The 17,323-nt window shown below is 40.5% G+C and overlaps 2 protein-coding genes across 5 annotated transcripts in view; one reads left to right on the forward strand and one right to left on the reverse strand.

Moving 5' to 3' along the window:
* The window catches only part of LOC106576859 (LIM domain-binding protein 1), a 46,861-nt gene extending 43,445 nt beyond the window's left edge, over positions 1-3,416 (reverse strand). Inside the window, exon 1 of one of the 3 annotated variants that reach the window (XM_014154338.3) lies at positions 3,266-3,416. The gene's annotated coding sequence lies outside the window, so the exon portion shown is untranslated. Of the gene's footprint in view, positions 1-1,467; positions 1,487-3,265 lie in introns of those variants that run through there. The other 2 variants (XM_014154340.3, XM_014154342.3) reach the window with 2 other exon arrangements.
* A 10,971-nt stretch (positions 3,417-14,387) lies between these two features.
* Positions 14,388-17,323, forward strand: part of LOC106576855 (peroxisome proliferator-activated receptor gamma coactivator-related protein 1) — a 52,121-nt gene continuing 49,185 nt past the window's right edge. The window contains exon 1 of one of the 2 annotated variants that reach the window (XM_014154333.3): positions 14,388-14,543. In XM_014154333.3, the coding sequence (XP_014009808.3) occupies positions 14,463-14,543 (81 nt within the window). In that variant the 5' untranslated portion in view covers positions 14,388-14,462. Of the gene's footprint in view, positions 14,544-14,581; positions 14,709-17,323 lie in introns of those variants that run through there. The other variant, XM_082964689.1, reaches the window with a different exon arrangement.

Raw genomic sequence — 17,323 nt, forward strand, 5'->3', positions numbered from 1 at the left:
AAATAATGTGTCTGTAAACAGTTGTTGGAAAAATGACTTGTGTCTTGCACAAAGTAGATGTCCTAACCGGCTTGCCAAAACAAGAGTTTGTTGACAAGAAATTTGTGGAGTGGTTGAAAAACGAGTTTTAATGACTCCAACCTAAGTGTATGTAAACTTCCGACTTCAACTGTATATAAAAAAATATATATAATAACACCCACAAACACACACACCAGGTCGCAGTTGTAAATGAGAACTTGTTCTCAACTAGCTTACCTGGTTAAATAAAGGTGAAATAAAAAATTTGAACGCGCACACACACACGCTAGTGTAACAGAATAGCTTCCGTCCCTCTCCTCGCCCCTACCTGGGCTCGAACCAGGGACCCTCTGCACACATCGACAACAGCCACCCTCGAAGCATCGTTACCCATAGCGCCACAAAAGCCGCGGCCCTTGCAGAGCAAGGGGAACAACTACTTCAAGGTCTCAGAGCGAGTGACGTCACCGATTGAAACGCTATTAGCGCGCACCACCGCTAACTAGTTAGCCATTTCACATCGGTTACACTAGCTCTCTCCTCTCTTTAGCCTCCCCTCTCTCCATCAAGCGTGTCTGCTCTCTAACCCAATAATCTTACAGTCCACCACACACACGGGCACAGACAGAAACAGACACACACACACACTCCTCTGAGCCCCATGTCTACTCTTCCTCGCTCCACTACATGATATCTTAGGAACATCAAGAATGGTGAGGAGAGAATATTAAATCAAACACACACACACACACACTCGCAGTGACACACATATACTCACAGTAGGAGTGGGACTCCTCTTCACAAGCTACAGCTCTTTGTTATTCGTCAGTCAGGATCAATACGTTGAGTAGACAACAACCATTTTACAAAAACGACAAGTGGGACACGACATTCTCCACAAGCTATTAAGCGCCGTGTCGATGACCGAGCCATCAGAGCTGAATGTCAGACATGCTGTTAGACACATTTCTGAAGAACTATCACCACCCTCCCTGAGGCCTTTACTGTCAGTCCTCACATCTCTCGCTCTTAGATCTCTCTACTCTGTTTCCTCTCTCTCCCCTTCTCTCTCTCAGTCCAGCCAGACTAAAACAGAATTATCTCAGCTGGCAGTAGAACTCTGTTTTTGAAATGGCGTACTGAGAACAAAGGCAGATATGAGTATTTTCACACACACACACACACACACACACACACACACACACACACACACACACACACACACACACACACACACACACACACACACACACACAGTGAGTGTTTGTGTGTCTGTATGTGTGTTTGCATGTACAGTGTGTCTGTCTCCACTGCAGCTTTGGAGAAATGGCTCCTGTTTATAAACCAGGTAGGCTTTAAGCCTAGAGATATACACTTCACCGCTGACTGCACAAACAGGCAATGTTAACCGCACCGGCGCTCACACTCACACACTCTGTCACTCACCCTCCGAAGCAGCTTTTCCGAAAACAAAGATGGTGTCGCTGTCTTTCTCTGTCATAAGGCATGCAGCAACAGCACAACAGTAATGTCAGAGGAGGAGTCAAGTACTTGCACAAACACAACTGAATGAGAGGCATCACACAACATGTAAAGAACATGTTGACCTCTGGAGGTAAACAAACACTCATTATGAACATTACATTTTACACACACAAAATAAGGACTTTGGCATAGTCTAGCCTGAGAGGCATGACATCCATCTCCCAGTCCCAGTCCATCTCAGGTGAGGTCACAAAATCCTTCTTACCTCCCCTCTTTGTCAGTCTGTCTACTTGGCACCTCACTACACAAACAGGCACACGTACACACATGCCATCCATGCTTACCTTCCCCCCCCCCCCCCTTTTGTCTCCTCCAGTCTTCTGTCCTTGGCTGTAGAAACACCAGAGCCAGTTCACTATAACATCCACCAGGTCAACCGCAAAGAAAAATAGACCGCCAGAAAAAGAGACAGAGCGAAACAGAGAGAGATGTGATGGATCGCGGAGGTGATGAGGAGGGATGGAGACAGCTAGCTCTCCGATGGTATAAATATGACGCAGAGGCAGCAGCCAGAGTCACTTCTTTCCTCTCCTCTCCTCCACCCCATCCCTCCATACCCATGAGAGAGAGGGCACTGTATCCATGGCAACTACAGAGCAGCAGTAAGCGGTGGTTACTGAGCGCGCTGGGGCACAGCAGTGTTCTCTCCCAGCTCTCTCCCCCCCCCCCACCCCACCCCCCACACACACAGTCACTCTCGCTCTTTAATGAGCACGCTATCTCAGTCTGTTCCTGACATGCACACAGCCTGTGTGATTCCCTATAGTCCTCCAGAGCAGCAGTGAATGTCCTAATGATGACAGACTACCACACTACAAGGGGACCTAATTTAGGGTCCCCCTCCCTCCATCTGCCCTTCTCAGCTTCTGAAGATGTTTTGGTGAGGTATGTAATCTCTGGAAAGAGGCTGGTCTTTGGCAATAATGCAATGCCATGTCATACCTCAAGCCACCTCCAAAATGGCAAGTATTTTTTATTTATTTATCAATCGATGATGAGAAGGTGAAGGTCTTCAAGGGTCCAAAAAGTTGTGCAAAAGAACAAAAGAGACCCGGGGCAGAGGGACAAGTTAGATTTTTGGGCCTGTTCTGATCCTGGGTCCAGTATTCAGGTTAGTGTACCATGAGGGTCCAAAATTCAACTTGTCCCTCGGGTCCAAGTCAGGTTGAGTTGTCATTGATCAGGTCTGTGTAAGTAGAGCTGATATATCCGAGTGGACCCCTCCGAACCTGACCACAGCTCTGCATAGCTTACATAGTGTTGGGCAAATTAGCTGAATAACGTTTCATCTGTCACTCAGGTCCGATCTGGTCGGGTCTCTTTTTTGAAAATCATTGGGTTCGAGTAGAATATCCACTGCTCCAGTTCATGTCAGGTACAACTTTTTGGACCAGTGAAGAACTAGATTAGGCTATAGGCCTAGTAGTAGCCTAGCCTACCTTAACCATGCCTACTGTTGTTGATGAAGTAAGCAAATGAATCATTCTTACAAAACCACAGTAATTACTGTTTTACTACAGTACTTCTAGTGATCATCATTATAAGCACACAAATTGTACTATCGGACAAGGTATCCCCTTTCCCTAATAGGCCTACTCCAGCTACATATACTTCATAAATATGTCAGTTTTCTTTTGCATAAGCTAAGCTTTGATGATCATCACACAGTTGGCTACACTGAGTCCATCCTAAAGCTTACCGTATGCTTGCCAGTCAAAACAGTTCGTGCATATACAGTATTATTACTTTTGTCGTTCGTTTTGGTCTTCGGCAGGGTTTTTTTCAGCTGTTCCAGCACACCAAAGATGTTCTTGAGGCAAGTCGAGTATCCGTAGCCGAAGTCTACGCCCCTTCGTCAGTGATTGGTCAACAGTACTACTCCTAACTGGAGTGGGAACATTAACTGTTTGTTGTCATTCAACGAGAGATGACTACTTTTCATGAAACATTTTTTGCACTTGAGAAAAACTGCACCAAACATCTTAGTTTTTATTTAATCTTTATTTTGTTTATATACAGTACGAGTCAAAAGTTTGGACACACCTACTCATTCAAGTGTTTTATTTATTTTTACTATTTTCTACATTATAGAATAATAGTGAAGACATCAAAACTGAAATAACATATGGAATCATGTAGTAACCAAAAAAGTGTTAAACAAATCAAAATATATTTTATATTTTTGATTCTTCAAAGTAGCCACCCTTTGCCTTGATGACAGCTTTGCACACGCTTGGCATTCTCTCAACCAGCTTCACCTGGAATGCTTATCCAACAGTCTTGAAGGAGTTCCCACATATGCTGAGCACTTGTTGGCTGCTTTTCCTTCACTCTGCGGTCTGACTCATCCCAAACCATCTCAATAGGGTTGAGGTCAGGTGATTGTGGAGACCAGGTCATCTGATATAGCACTCTCCTTCTTGGTCAAATAGCCCTTACACAGCCTGGAGGTGTGTTTGGTCATTGTCCTGTTGAAAAACAAATGATAGTCCCACTATGCTCAAACCTGATGGGATGGCGTATCGCTGCAGAATGCTGTGGTAGCCATGCTGGTTAAGTGTGCCTTGAATTCTAAATAAAGCACAGACAGCGTCACCAGCAAAGCACCACCACACCATCACACCTCTTCCTCCATGCTTCACGGTGGTAACCACACATGCAGAGATCATCTATTCACCTACTCTGCGTCTTACAAAGACACGGCGGTTGGAACCAAAAATCTCAGATTTGGACCAAAGGAAGATTTATACCGGTCTAATATCCATTGCTCGTGTATCTTGGCCCAATCAAGTCCCTTCTTATTGGTGTCCTTTAGTAGTGGTTTCTTTGCAGCAATTTGACCATGAAGGCATGATTCCTGCAGTCTCCTCTGAACAGTTGATGTTGAGATGTGTCTGTTACTTGAACTCAGTGAAGCATTTATTTGGGCTTCAATTTCTGAGGCTGGTAACTCTAATGAATGAATCCTCTGCAGCAGAGGTAACTCTGGGTCTTCCTTTCCTGTGGAGGTCCTCATGAGAGCCAGTTTCATCATAGTGCTTGGCGGTTTTTGGGACTGCACTTGAAGAAACTTTCATAGAACATGACATTTTACAGATTGACTGACCTTCATGTCTTAAAGTAATAATAGACTGTCGTTTCTCTTTGCTTATTTGAGCTGTTCTTGCCATAATATGGACTTGGTCTTTACCAAGAATGCCAAGAGTGTGCAAAGCTGTCATCAAGGGTGGTTACTTTGAAGAATCTCAAGTATATTTTCATTTCTTTAACACTTTTCTGGTTACCATATAATTCCTTGTGTATTTTTTCATAGTTTTGATGTCTTCACTATTATTCTACAATGTAGAAAATAGTAAAAATGAAGAAAACCCTTGAATGTGTCCAAACTTTTGACTGGAAATGTATGTAATCATATCTGACTAGTATTGCACTTGATAGACTACAATGAGCATATTATCGAAGAGAGCTTTATTTTATTTGTTGAGTTTTACAAAGCTTTGATATAGTTGAACATTATTTTATTTTTGAGACTTCGTTCTTTGGTTTTGCTCAATATTTTCAAGGCATAATTAAGGCACTTTATATCAATAGTAATCCCATAGGAATCTCACAAAGATTCAATATTAGACTCGGAATTAGTTACACAAGTTATGGCGCTTCCTATCAATAAGTATAGTTTTGGCGGTATTCAGATACAAGATAAAGAGGTACACTTCTTTATTTTAAAAGATAATACTGGTTGATCTCTGAATAATAGGAAATGTGAATTATTTGCGTTGAAAAGATGTGACTTGAACCCAAAATGTAATATTCCTGTAAAGGACATGATAACATATCTTGGAATTAAAGTTTGCAAAGATCAAAAAGAAAAGGAGAATTTAAATGTATCTCCTATTGTAGAGAAATTGGAAAGAGATTTAACTCCTGGTTATTAAGAGATCGTAATTGTACTTTTATCCAAATCTGAAGGTTTGTCCAGATTAGTTTATACCTTCCTTGCCTTAGATGTTCTTTTGTCAGTAACTAAAATGGTTGATACAAAATCATTTAAATTGATATGAAGAATAAACCTCATTGTTTAAGAAAATAGGTAATATGTAACACCCAAGGTGAGTGAGTGTTGAATGCTCTGGATTTTAAAACCTCTAACAGAATCTTTAAGATCAAGAGATCCAAAATGATCAAAGAAATAATGATTGCATTTGGAATATATTCCCTAATTTAATACCAACAGGTCAGTGGTCTGGAATTCTTAGTCAAATGCAATTTTGATTTGGGTAAAATCACTATTAAACAGTCACTACAAAGATACAGTTGCCGGAAAAAACTCAGTTGCTGGAGAGGAAGGAAACCGATCAGGGATTTCACCATGAGGCCAATGGTGACTTTAAAACAGTTACAGAGTTTAATGGCTGTGATAGGATAAAATGGAGGATTGATCAACAACATTGTAGTTCCACCACAATATTAACTTTATTGATAGAGTGAAACGAAGGAAGCCTGTTCAGAATACAAATATCCCAAAACATGCATCTTGTTTGCAAGAAGGCACTAAGTAATACTGCAAAGAAATGTGACAAAGCAATTCACTTTTTGTCATGAATACTGTCACATCTGCTCTTGCTATGACCTCTGGTGTTCATCCGGTGTCTTCTTGACCTGCAGTTACTCCCCCTGAACACTCTCTCTCCCTCTCCCTCTCTGTGTGATTGTGTGGTTGGAGACAGGTGTGCTGGAGTCAGAGCAGATCCCTACCAGCTGCAACTCGTTCCATAATCAAGACCTCTACAAATACTCAGTCCTGCCACTTCCACTCTGCCATATTGTAATCTCTGCTCAGTCAGTTCATGATTCTAGCCATTTATGATTATTCAAGATCATGTTATGCTGCTGTGCCTGTTTCCCTGCCTGACCCTCTTTGACCCTGTTTATCTTCTCATTGCAGTTACCTCTCTGGCTCCTGTTCCACATCTCACCGCCCAACTACATTGCTCTGGATTTTACTCCCCACCACTACCTTGGATTCCCTCAGGACCTGTTTACCCTGTTCTACTCAGCTAAATCCAACCTCAGTCGCAACATCTGGTTTTTCTGCAACTTATCCGAGCTTCCCCGGATCTGCACTCCATATCTCGCTCTGTAACAATAAATATTTTGGTTCATTCATCCCTGTTTCCTCATCTGAGTCTGCTCTTGTGTTCCCCTGTGTTTCTCCGCTTAACAAATAAAGTGTTCAATTTGGATCAAATCCAATAAAATAAATACTAAGTACCACTCTTCATATTTTCAAGCATAGTGGTGGCTACATATTATGGGTTTGCTTTTAATCGTTAAGGACTGGGAAGTTTTTCAGTATAGAAAAGAAATGGAGCTAAGCACAGGAAAAATCTTAGAAGGAAATTTGGTTCAGTCTGCTTTCCACCAGACACTGGGAGATTAATTCACCTTTCAGCAGGATAATAACCTAAAACACAAGTCCAAATATACATTGGAGTTGCTAACCAAGAAGACAGTCAATGTTCCTGAGTGGCCGATTTACTGTTTTGACTAAAATCCATGTCAAGTCTACTCCCGCTCCCCTTCTCTGGTGCTGGTTGTCGCCAGTTTATTCATCTTAATTACACACACCTGCCAACTGGCAAGAATCTTCACTGACATTTTTAACTTGTCCCTGACTGATACCAACGTGTTTCAAGCAGACCACCATAGTCCCTGTGCCCAAAGACACTAAGGTAACCTGCCTAAATGACTACTGACCCCTAGCACTCAAGAAGTCTGTAGCCATGAAGTGCTTTGAAAGGCTGGTCATGGCTCACATCAACACCATTATCCCAGAAACCCTAGACCCCCCCAATTTGCATACCACCTCAACAGATCCAGAGATGATGCAATCTCTATTGCACTCCACACTGCCCTTTCCCACCTGGACAAAAGGAGCACCTAAGTGAGAATACTATTCATTGACTATAGCTCAGCGTTCAACATCATAGTGCCATCAAAGCTCATCACTAAGCTAAGGAACTCTGGGACTAAACACCTCCCTCTGCAACTGGATACTGGACTTCCTGATGGGCCGCCCCCAGGTGATAAGGGTAGGCAACAACACATCCGCCACGTTGATCCTTAACACGGGGGCCCCTCAGAGGTGCGTGCTCAGTCCCCTTCTGTTATCCCTGTTCACTCATGACTGCATGGCCAGGCATGACTCCAACACCATCATTAAGTTTGCCGATGACACAACAGTGGTAGGCCTGATCACTGACAACGATGAAACAGCCTATAGGGAGGAGGTCAGAGACCTGGCCGTGTGGTGCCAGGACAACAATCTCTCCCTCAACGTGATCAAGACAACAGAGATGATTGTGGACTACAGGAAAAGGAGAACTGAGCACACCCCCATTCTCATCGATGGGGCTGAAGTGGAGTAGGTTGAGAGCTTCAAGAGACTCACCTGGATTCCATCACCTTCCTGATTACATCCCCTATATCTGTCACTCCCTTTGGTTCTTTCCCCAGGTTTTATTGATTCTGTTCCTGTGTTTTATGTCTGTACCATACTCGTGTTTCTTGTTTTGTTCCATGTTTCATTTACTATTAAATTCACTCCCTGTACTTGCTTCCTGACTCATAGCGTACCCGTTACAATCCTGTTTGAAAATCTATGGCAAGACCTGAAAATGGTTGTCGAGCAATGAACAACAACCAATTTGACATAGAATGAATAATTTTTTTAAGAATAACGGGCAAACGTTGCACAATCCAGGTGTGGAAAGCTCTTATAGACTTAACCAGAAAGACTTAAAGCTGTAATCGCTGCCAAAGGTGCATCTACAAAGTATTGACTCAGGGATGTGAATATTTATCTAAATTAGATATTTCTGTATTTAATTTTCAATAAATTTGCAAAATGGTCAACAACAAAAAATCGTAATTTTGTCACTATGGGGTATTGTGTGTAGAAATCTATTTAATCCATTTTGAATTCAGGCTGTAACAACAAAATGTGGAATAAGTCATGAGCTGTGTTCGAATACCCATATTAACATACAGTATACTACACACTTAATGTGTATATACTACATACTATATACAATTAGTTAATTTTAGTATACTGTAAACGAACAATATCGTTTCAGCTGAAAGTACTAGAGCTTCACCTGTCTACCGGAAGTTGATGCCGTTGCTATGCAACCTCTTGCTAGCTTGTTAGCATAACAAATGACTAGCTAAACATTTTGCAATTTTGGTTGTGTTCGTAAATTCAATCTGGAGTGCCAGAGTGCGTTAACTGGCTAATGGTGGCTAGTTACTTCCAAAAACTATTTGAGAACACCTCACTTTACTCGCCCCAGCACAGCTGTTTAGGCTGTTTTTCATGTTATCCAGAGTGTTGGTGACTGGAACTGTGCTGCTGGCAACAATTTATGACACTTTTTTTTGCCAATGTTTACTGACCCCGGCCATATTTAACGGTGCGCGAGAGTGCTCTGAAATCAGAGTAGACAGCCAGAATTAACAATGTCCATTGAAAGCACAACGACTATACCACCTAGCTAAGAATGATGTGAATAATCGAGTCAATAAACGTTGGTTAGTTAGTTAGTTAGTTAGTTAGTTAGTTGAGTTAGTTAGTTAGATAGCAGATACCGTAAATTCCGGACTATAAGCCGCAACTTTTTTCCCAGGCTTTGAACCTCGCGGCTTAAACAATGACGCGGCTAATATATGGATTTTTCACGCTTTCAATTTTTTTTTTCCAAAAAAACACATCCTGTGACGTGCTCAGTTTTTTGGCGGCATGAAGCTTTCATTAGACCAATGAAATTGCCGAACGGGTTAAGGTCAAACAACTTTTTTGTTTACTGTTTAGGTTAAATCGAGCACTCTCAAACTTCCCATCATTCTGACTACGGTAGTCATTTTGTCACCCTCATCATGGCAAAGACACGGAGAAATGCATATGATGCAGCTTTCAAGTTGAAGGCGATTGATCTGGCTTTTGGAAAAGGAAATAGAGCTGCTGCATGGGAGCTTGGTCTTAATGAGTCGATGATAAGACATTGGAAACAGCAGCGTGAGGAATTGACTCAGTGCAAAAAAGACAACTAAAGCTTACTGCTAATTTTGAATTTTTTGTTACAAGCCGTGTTTCGTTAAAGCCTATTTATTTTTGTTACAAGCCGTGTTTTGTTAAAGCCTATTTATTTTTGTTACAAGCCGTGTTTCGTTAAAGCCTGTGTAAAGTTCATTTGTTTCAATGTACCGGTAGGCACCTGCGGCTTATAGACATGTGCGGCTTATTTATGTTCAAAATAATATATATTTTTTTAATTCAGTGGGTGCGGCTTATATTCAGGTGCGCTTAATAGTCCGGAAATTACGGTAGTTAATATACTGCCTGGCAAGTTCGATGTATTAGTATCCAACTAACATTAGGTAACTAGCTAACATACCGGTACATACTGCTGTAATTCTAAATGTAATAACATATATACAGTGCATTCGGAAAGTAGAGGCTTACTTTTTCCACATTTTGTTAGAGTACAGCCTTATTCTAAAATTGATTACATAAATGTTTTTCCTCATCAATCTACACACAATACCCCATAATGACAATGTGAAAAAAGTTTTTTGGAAATGTTTGCAGATGTATTAAAAATATTAAAACAGAAATACCTAATTTATAGAAGTATTCAGACCCTTTGCTATGAGACTCGAAGACGAGCACAGGTGCATCCTGTTTCCATTGATCAGCCTTGAGATGTTTCTATAACTTTATTGGAGTCCACATTTGGTAAATTCATATGATTGGACATGATTTGGAAAGGCACACACATGTCTATATAAGGTCACACAGTTGACAGTGCATGTCAGAGCAAAAACCAATCCATGAGGTCAAAGGAATTGCCCGTAGAGCCCCGAGACAGGATTGGGTCGAGACACAGATCTGGGAAAGGGTATCAAAACAAATCTTGCAGCATTGAAGGTCCCCAAGAACACAGTGGCCTCCATCATTCTTAAATGGAAGAAGTTTGGAACCACTAAGACTCTTCGTAGAGCTGGTCGCCTGGCCAAACAGCAATTGGCGGAGATGGTCACTCTGACAGAGCTCCAAAGTTCCTCTGTGGAGATGGGAGAACCTTACAGAAGGACAACCATCTCTGCAGCACTTTACTAATCAGGCCTTACTGGTAGTGTGGCCAGATGGAAACCACTCCTTAGTAAAAGTCACATGACAGCTAAATCATGCAAATAGAACTTGTCTGTATATAGCCGTATATAAGACAATTGCTGGGACTGCCCAGGCAGAGCTTCTGACTGACATATACTATGGTGCATTCAGTTGACTGGAACCTCTCCAGCGCGCAGGCAAATAAATGATGGTTACTTAAAATAATAATAATAATAATAAACAACTACAACAAAAATAAACAAATTAGAATAACAAATCAAATTATCTCTTGATAACTCCATAAGGAAATAATTGTATCACATAAGGTAAGGATAAAATAGAATAGCGACAGCTCTCTCTCTGTCCTTCTCGTGGCCCGAATCACACATAGGACTATTTATAAATTATGCACATTTTCCTAATTATTTCTTTTTACATAGCCCATTAAAGAAACTATGTCTCCCTGTCTAGTGAGGGTGATCATGCCTCACCAGGAAGTCAGAACAGAGGTCAAAGTTCAGTCAGCCTTATTAAGCGAGTGATTGTTTTCCTGTACCTCAGACATTATTTAAAGATATTTCAAACAATTCAAACATTTTCTGTGTCAGATTTACATTGTGGTTTTCAGTACAGTTCTACTAATCAAGAGAATTTATGTGTGCAACCAAAACTCTGACTGTAGAAACTTGAATGTGTGTACAGCATCCTTTCTAACCTGGGGAAAAAAACACTAAAACCAAATAAAAATACCCCACACTTCTAAATCCAACAGAGTATTAACTACTAACAAATATGAATTAATAGGTGGGTTGTGTGTGGATACTGGCGTGTGTGGCAAAAATCGTAGGGAAAACACAAACAAAATTGTTAAGATTCCTTCTGCTCAAATACTGTATACTGGAATGCAGCCCTGGGACAATTAAACTGGAAAAATGATTGTTGTTGTCTAGAAAATATTGCATATCTAAAAGATTAAAAGAAGTATCATATAAACTAATTCACAGAGTGTACCCTATAAAGACCTTTATTGTACACAGACTCAAAATTGCTATTGATGACAAATGTGTGTTTTGTGGTTGTGACCCAGAAACTATTGACAATTTATTTTGGGACTGCTCTCATGTCAGAAGATTTTTGATTGAGTTAGAATACTTTATTTTTAAGGGAAACTAATTCTAATGTTTATTTGGAAAACGGATATTGTGTTTTATTTTGACCCAACTGATACGGACCCCGATATCCTTTTCATTGTTAATTTGATTATTTTTCTTGGAAGATTTCTTTATTCATAAGATGAAGTGGGCAGAGAACAAACCCCTATTTAAATTGTAATTGTTTAAGATAGAACTGAATCATTATTTAGAAATGATCAGTAAATGTAAAAACTAAAAAGCAGTACCATAAAACTTTTTGACAAATGTAAATGTTCTTTTGACATGTAATACCCCTGTCTGCGTTAAGTTGATGTACTCTTGTCCATATATTTATGTTTTGTATTTTGTGTTACTGTTTAATAAAAATTAAAATTAAAATTTCAACAAAACATTCACTTCCTGTAGGCGCAAGAGGCGACGGTTAGCATAGGTGTTAAGAATGTTGGCCCAGTAATGAAAAATGTGTTGATGTGCCCTTGAGCAAGGCACTTAACCCTAGTTGCTCCTGTAAGTCACTCTGGATAAGAGTGTCTGCTAAATGATGAAAAGCGAACTTATGTATGCGAACGCCTTTAGAACATGTGAGCACTACCAACTTCACTGTCCAGACCAGGGATGGGCAACTTTGATGGGGGCCACAAAAAAATCTGAACTCATCATGAGCGGCCGCAGTGGCTCGTGGGTCTGTGTTCCCATAACCAGACAGATTTTTATCATCTATTTGTGGAGTACTTACCTCTCTTAACTAAATCCATTATACCGGTAAGCTAGCATTTTGGGGGCCCTAACCGAGATTTGGTTGGGGGAACCCCCACCTCACGGGCTAAACATTTAACTGACCACAGTCTTGACCCCAGAGAGAAAAATGTAAGTTTGAGAGTTATATCCTGCAATTCTACACATTTTGCCATGGTGCACCTTGTGTATTCTACTATTCTAACAGTAAGTTGAGACCAGTGGTGCAAAGTATTTAAGTAAAAATACTTTAAAGTACTACTTAAGTAGTTTTTTTAGGATATGTACTTACCTATTCATATTTTTGACTACTTTTACTTTTACTTCACTACATTCCTAAAGAAAATGATGTACTTTTTACCCCATACATTTTCACTGACACCCAAAAGAACTCGTTACATTTTCAATGCTTACCAACACAGGAAATGTGTCAAATTCACACACTTATCAAGAGAACATCCATGGTCATCCCTACTGCCTCTGATCTGGCAGACTCAATAAACACACATGCTTTTTTTGTAATTGATGTCTGATTGTTGGAGTGTGCCCCTGGCTACCCATAAATAAATAAAAACAAGAGAATTGTGCCATCTGGTTGGCTTAATATAAGGAATAAGAAATTATGTATACTTTTACTTGTACTTTGATACTTAAGTATATTTTAGCAATTACATTTACTTTTGATACTTAAGTATATTTAAAACCAAATACTTTTCGATTTTTACTCAACTAGTATTTTACTGGGTGACTTTCACTTTGACATGAATAACTTCTATTAAGGTATCTTCACTTTTATTCAAGTATGACCATTTAGTACTTTTTCCACCACTGGTTGAGACCCTGACTGAGTTCCAAATTATTAAATTTTTTTATTGAAAAAATTGACTGGGGTGTTTTTGGAAATTGATCTGCGGGCCGGCAGTTTAGTTGGCCATCCCTGGTCCAGACCACTGACGTATAATAAAAAACGGTACAGTATGAAGAAACTGCTTCTGCTATAGAAATCCCCGATCACGCTTTAAGGCGATGTCATGGCGACGTTGGGGTGGTCTCGCGCATGTGCAGGCCGTCAAAAATCAAAGCCACTTCTTCGATATAATTTAGTTTTTGAAGATTTTGTAAAATTTTATTTCACCTTTATTTAACCAGGTAGGCTAGTTGAGAACAAGTTCTCATTTACAACTGCGACCTGGCCAAGATAAAGCAAAGCAGTGCGACACAAACAACACAGCGTTACACATGGAATAAACAAACATGCAGTCAATAATACAATAGAAAAAGTCTATATACAGTGTGTGCAAATGAGGTAGGATACGGGCGGTAAGGCAATAAATAGGCCATAGTGGCGAAATAATTACAATATAGCAATTAAACACTTGAGTAATAGATGTGCAGAAGATGAGTGTGCAAGTAGAGATACTGAGGTGCAAAGGAGCAAATGTGTCAGTTTGTCACAAGGTTGGGGTAATGACATGTTCAAATACTTAAGGCATTAGCTCGAATCTAGCCTTTGGATTTCTAGAATATGAACAACTAAGGAACAATATCATACCCCTAACCCCGGCCTGGTCTGCCACGCAAGCGTTCGCGAAAGTCTCATGATGTTGCATCTCTGGGTATGGGAAACTTTGTGATTTATGCCACTGTCAGTAGGTCCAGACCATAGATTGGTCCAGACTTCGCCGTGAGGGCGGAGTTAAACTCTGACCCTATAGATCATTTAGCCGGGAATCCAAATACCACGTGTCCCCGCCCGTCTCGTTCCATCAGTGCACGATTCACATTTAAAAAAAAAAAAAAAAAAATCCCCGTAAAGACCAAGAGTTGTTGCTAAGATGGCGGCGCGGTGGGGAGCAGGCGAGACGATGTTAACTGCCTGCAACATGGATTTTTTCGCAACAAATACACTGGACGAGGTAAAGTACAATGATTTGACACTTAAGTGTTTCATATTTGGTATCATGCGTGTATTTCTGCTGTATGTGAATGTCTCGTGTGCTGGGAATCATGCGCTGGAAAAAGTGACACGTGGATAAAATAACTGCTGCACAGACGAATCATGGCATTATTATTAGCAGATGGTAAGATTACAACTAAAATATATTTATACGTAGAATGTTTTCATGGGTGTCTGTTAACTGCTGTATTAGTTAGTATACAAACCTTCTGAAGTAGCCGGCTAGCTAAGTAACGCATTGCTAGCCGGGATAATGCCCGGATGTGTGGTTAGCTGTAGACAACGTGTTTTAATGTTGGCTTTAAATGTGTTGAATTTAGCCTTTGATTTCATTGTTTACTACATCGGTCAAACAAGGCAATGAGCATATAGTGTAGTAATCCTATGGCCATTACTGAATGTACGAATTTAGTTAACGTAAAACCACATGGATGACTAATAGGGAGTTGTCCAGTTTGTTTGGCTAAGATGAGGCCATTGACAACTAGCTGGATATCCGTATAAAATCGTGACAAGTCGATGTCCGGCAATTTTAACATCATATAACCAAATGTGTTGATTAAACGTGTGAAGGCAATCTATATGCGCCATATTAACGGATGTTATTTTAGGCCTAGCTTTAAATTCGGTCTCAAGATGATTCATTCCCACGTGGTTGTAAATGTATGACGTAAACCATTCAATGAAACTGCATAATCGTGAATGCAAGTATATAGGTTGTCAATGTAATGTACAAAGTTGACATTATCGTCAACGTTGTTTTACAGTTAAATGGCTGCAGGTAAGTTGGCTTGAGAAATGGTTTGAAATGAGTGAACCCCTGGCTACACGTCCAACCTTGTTTTAGACAATGGCACACCTTTGGGCGATTGGCAACACTTCTCTTTTAACCCGAGGTTGTATATGAGATTGTAATATTATTTCCAATACCATGCTCATAAATATGAGCAACACGTGGTGTTTGCGAATGAATCTGATGTTGACGCACTCAAACCAACAGCACTAGCTACGTTTCCTCGGTCAACCATAACTTGCATACCAGTTTGTGTATATTTCAGACAACGGAGTTGTAATTGAGGTATTATTAGCACAGATGTGTATACAATGCTGTCAGGATTCCACGAGGGTAGCAACGGTCTTTCCTACAACGGAGCCGCGTTTGTTGTAGTGCAACACGTGGTAATGAGGAAGGAGATCCCTTTGGGCGAGGTGCTGGTAGCAACATTTCCTACTGCGCAGGGTCAGGTAATTGTGCATGGACTGAACGACACGTGGGTGACAGATGGTAATTTAGCCAAACATTCTCTTCCTAAATAATCGACAGCTATATAGATTAGGAATGAGGTATATGTGCTGTTCAATGATTTTATTGCAGTTGTACTTGCATTTATTTTATTATTTACCCCCATAAATGGAATGCAAAGCGCCCAAGCCTGTCCCAGACATCCATTACGTGACGATTGGTCTTGTGTAAGTGGACGGTAGTGAACAAAACTGTTTAGGTCCTACCATAAGAATACTTTTTAAATGAATATAATCGATCTTGTTTGCTGCTGAAGACTTCACGCTGTCCTCATAACATGAACAGCATGATAAACATGTTTTTTTTTCTTCATTGGGACATCTTCTGTTTCACACTTGGACTGGGGGCCTAGATACTAGGCTACATTTATCGCTACAAATGCTATGATAGTTTGGCCCAATCTAACATTATGTATGTTGGAAAGCTTCCAAAGAGTTATCCTCATTAGGGCTGTGCTGCTGCAGCATTAAGCTCAGATGGAGACTGAGCTTCATAGGTGACTCACTGGCTTCTGATTTGAAAGAACTAAAGAGTATTGGATGCTGTGTGGTATTTAGTATGTGGGTTTGATTTTATGATTGTTAACATGCAATTCTGACATCTGGGCTATGTGATGTCGTGAACCCTCTGCCTGAGGCGGATTCCTTGTCAGAGTGCCTCACTGTAGAAGACAAACTTCCCACCCTGGCCTAGTTCTAAAGACGCACAGATACCCCTCTCGTACACACCACCCGGACAGATTCTGGATCAGTTGGTAACTCCCCAGGGCTCCTATCCTTGTGTGTTGTTTGTTTGTCCTGCTCACATCAAATCAGCCCTAACCTGCTTCATAGTCCTGTTGTGTAACATTACCTTGTTGTGCTAGTGTGTAGGTAGTCCCAGGGTGTGACCATTTGTCGCATATGCTCCTAAATATTTTGCTGTGCCACCTGGAATTCTAAGTTGAGATCATTGCGCAGATTTTTTTTAATGGTTAACCTCTATGGGCTAGGTGGGACGCTTGCGTCCCACCTACTCAACAGCCAGTTGAATCCTGTGGCGCGTTATTCAAATACCTTAGATATGATATTACTTCAATTTTTCAAAAATATGACTATTTTACACTATTTTAAAGATAAGACTCTCGTTAATCTAACCACACTGTCCGATTTCAAAAAGGCTTTACAACGAAAGCAAAACATTAGATTATGTCAGCAGAGTACCGAGCCAGAAATAATCAGACACCCATTTTTCAAGCTAGCATATAATGTCACATAAACCCAAACCACAGCTAAATGTAGCACTAACCTTTGATCTTCATCAGATGACAACCCTAGGACATTATGTTATACAATACATGCATGTTTTGTTCAATCAAGTTCATATTTATATCAAAAACCAGCTTTTTACATTAGCATGTGACTAGCATTCCCACCGAACACTGCGGGTGAATTTAC

The sequence above is a fragment of the Salmo salar genome, chromosome 18 (assembly GCF_965601325.2).
Source record: "Salmo salar chromosome 18, fSalSal1, whole genome shotgun sequence".
NCBI classification, from domain to species: Eukaryota; Metazoa; Chordata; class Actinopteri; order Salmoniformes; family Salmonidae; genus Salmo; species Salmo salar.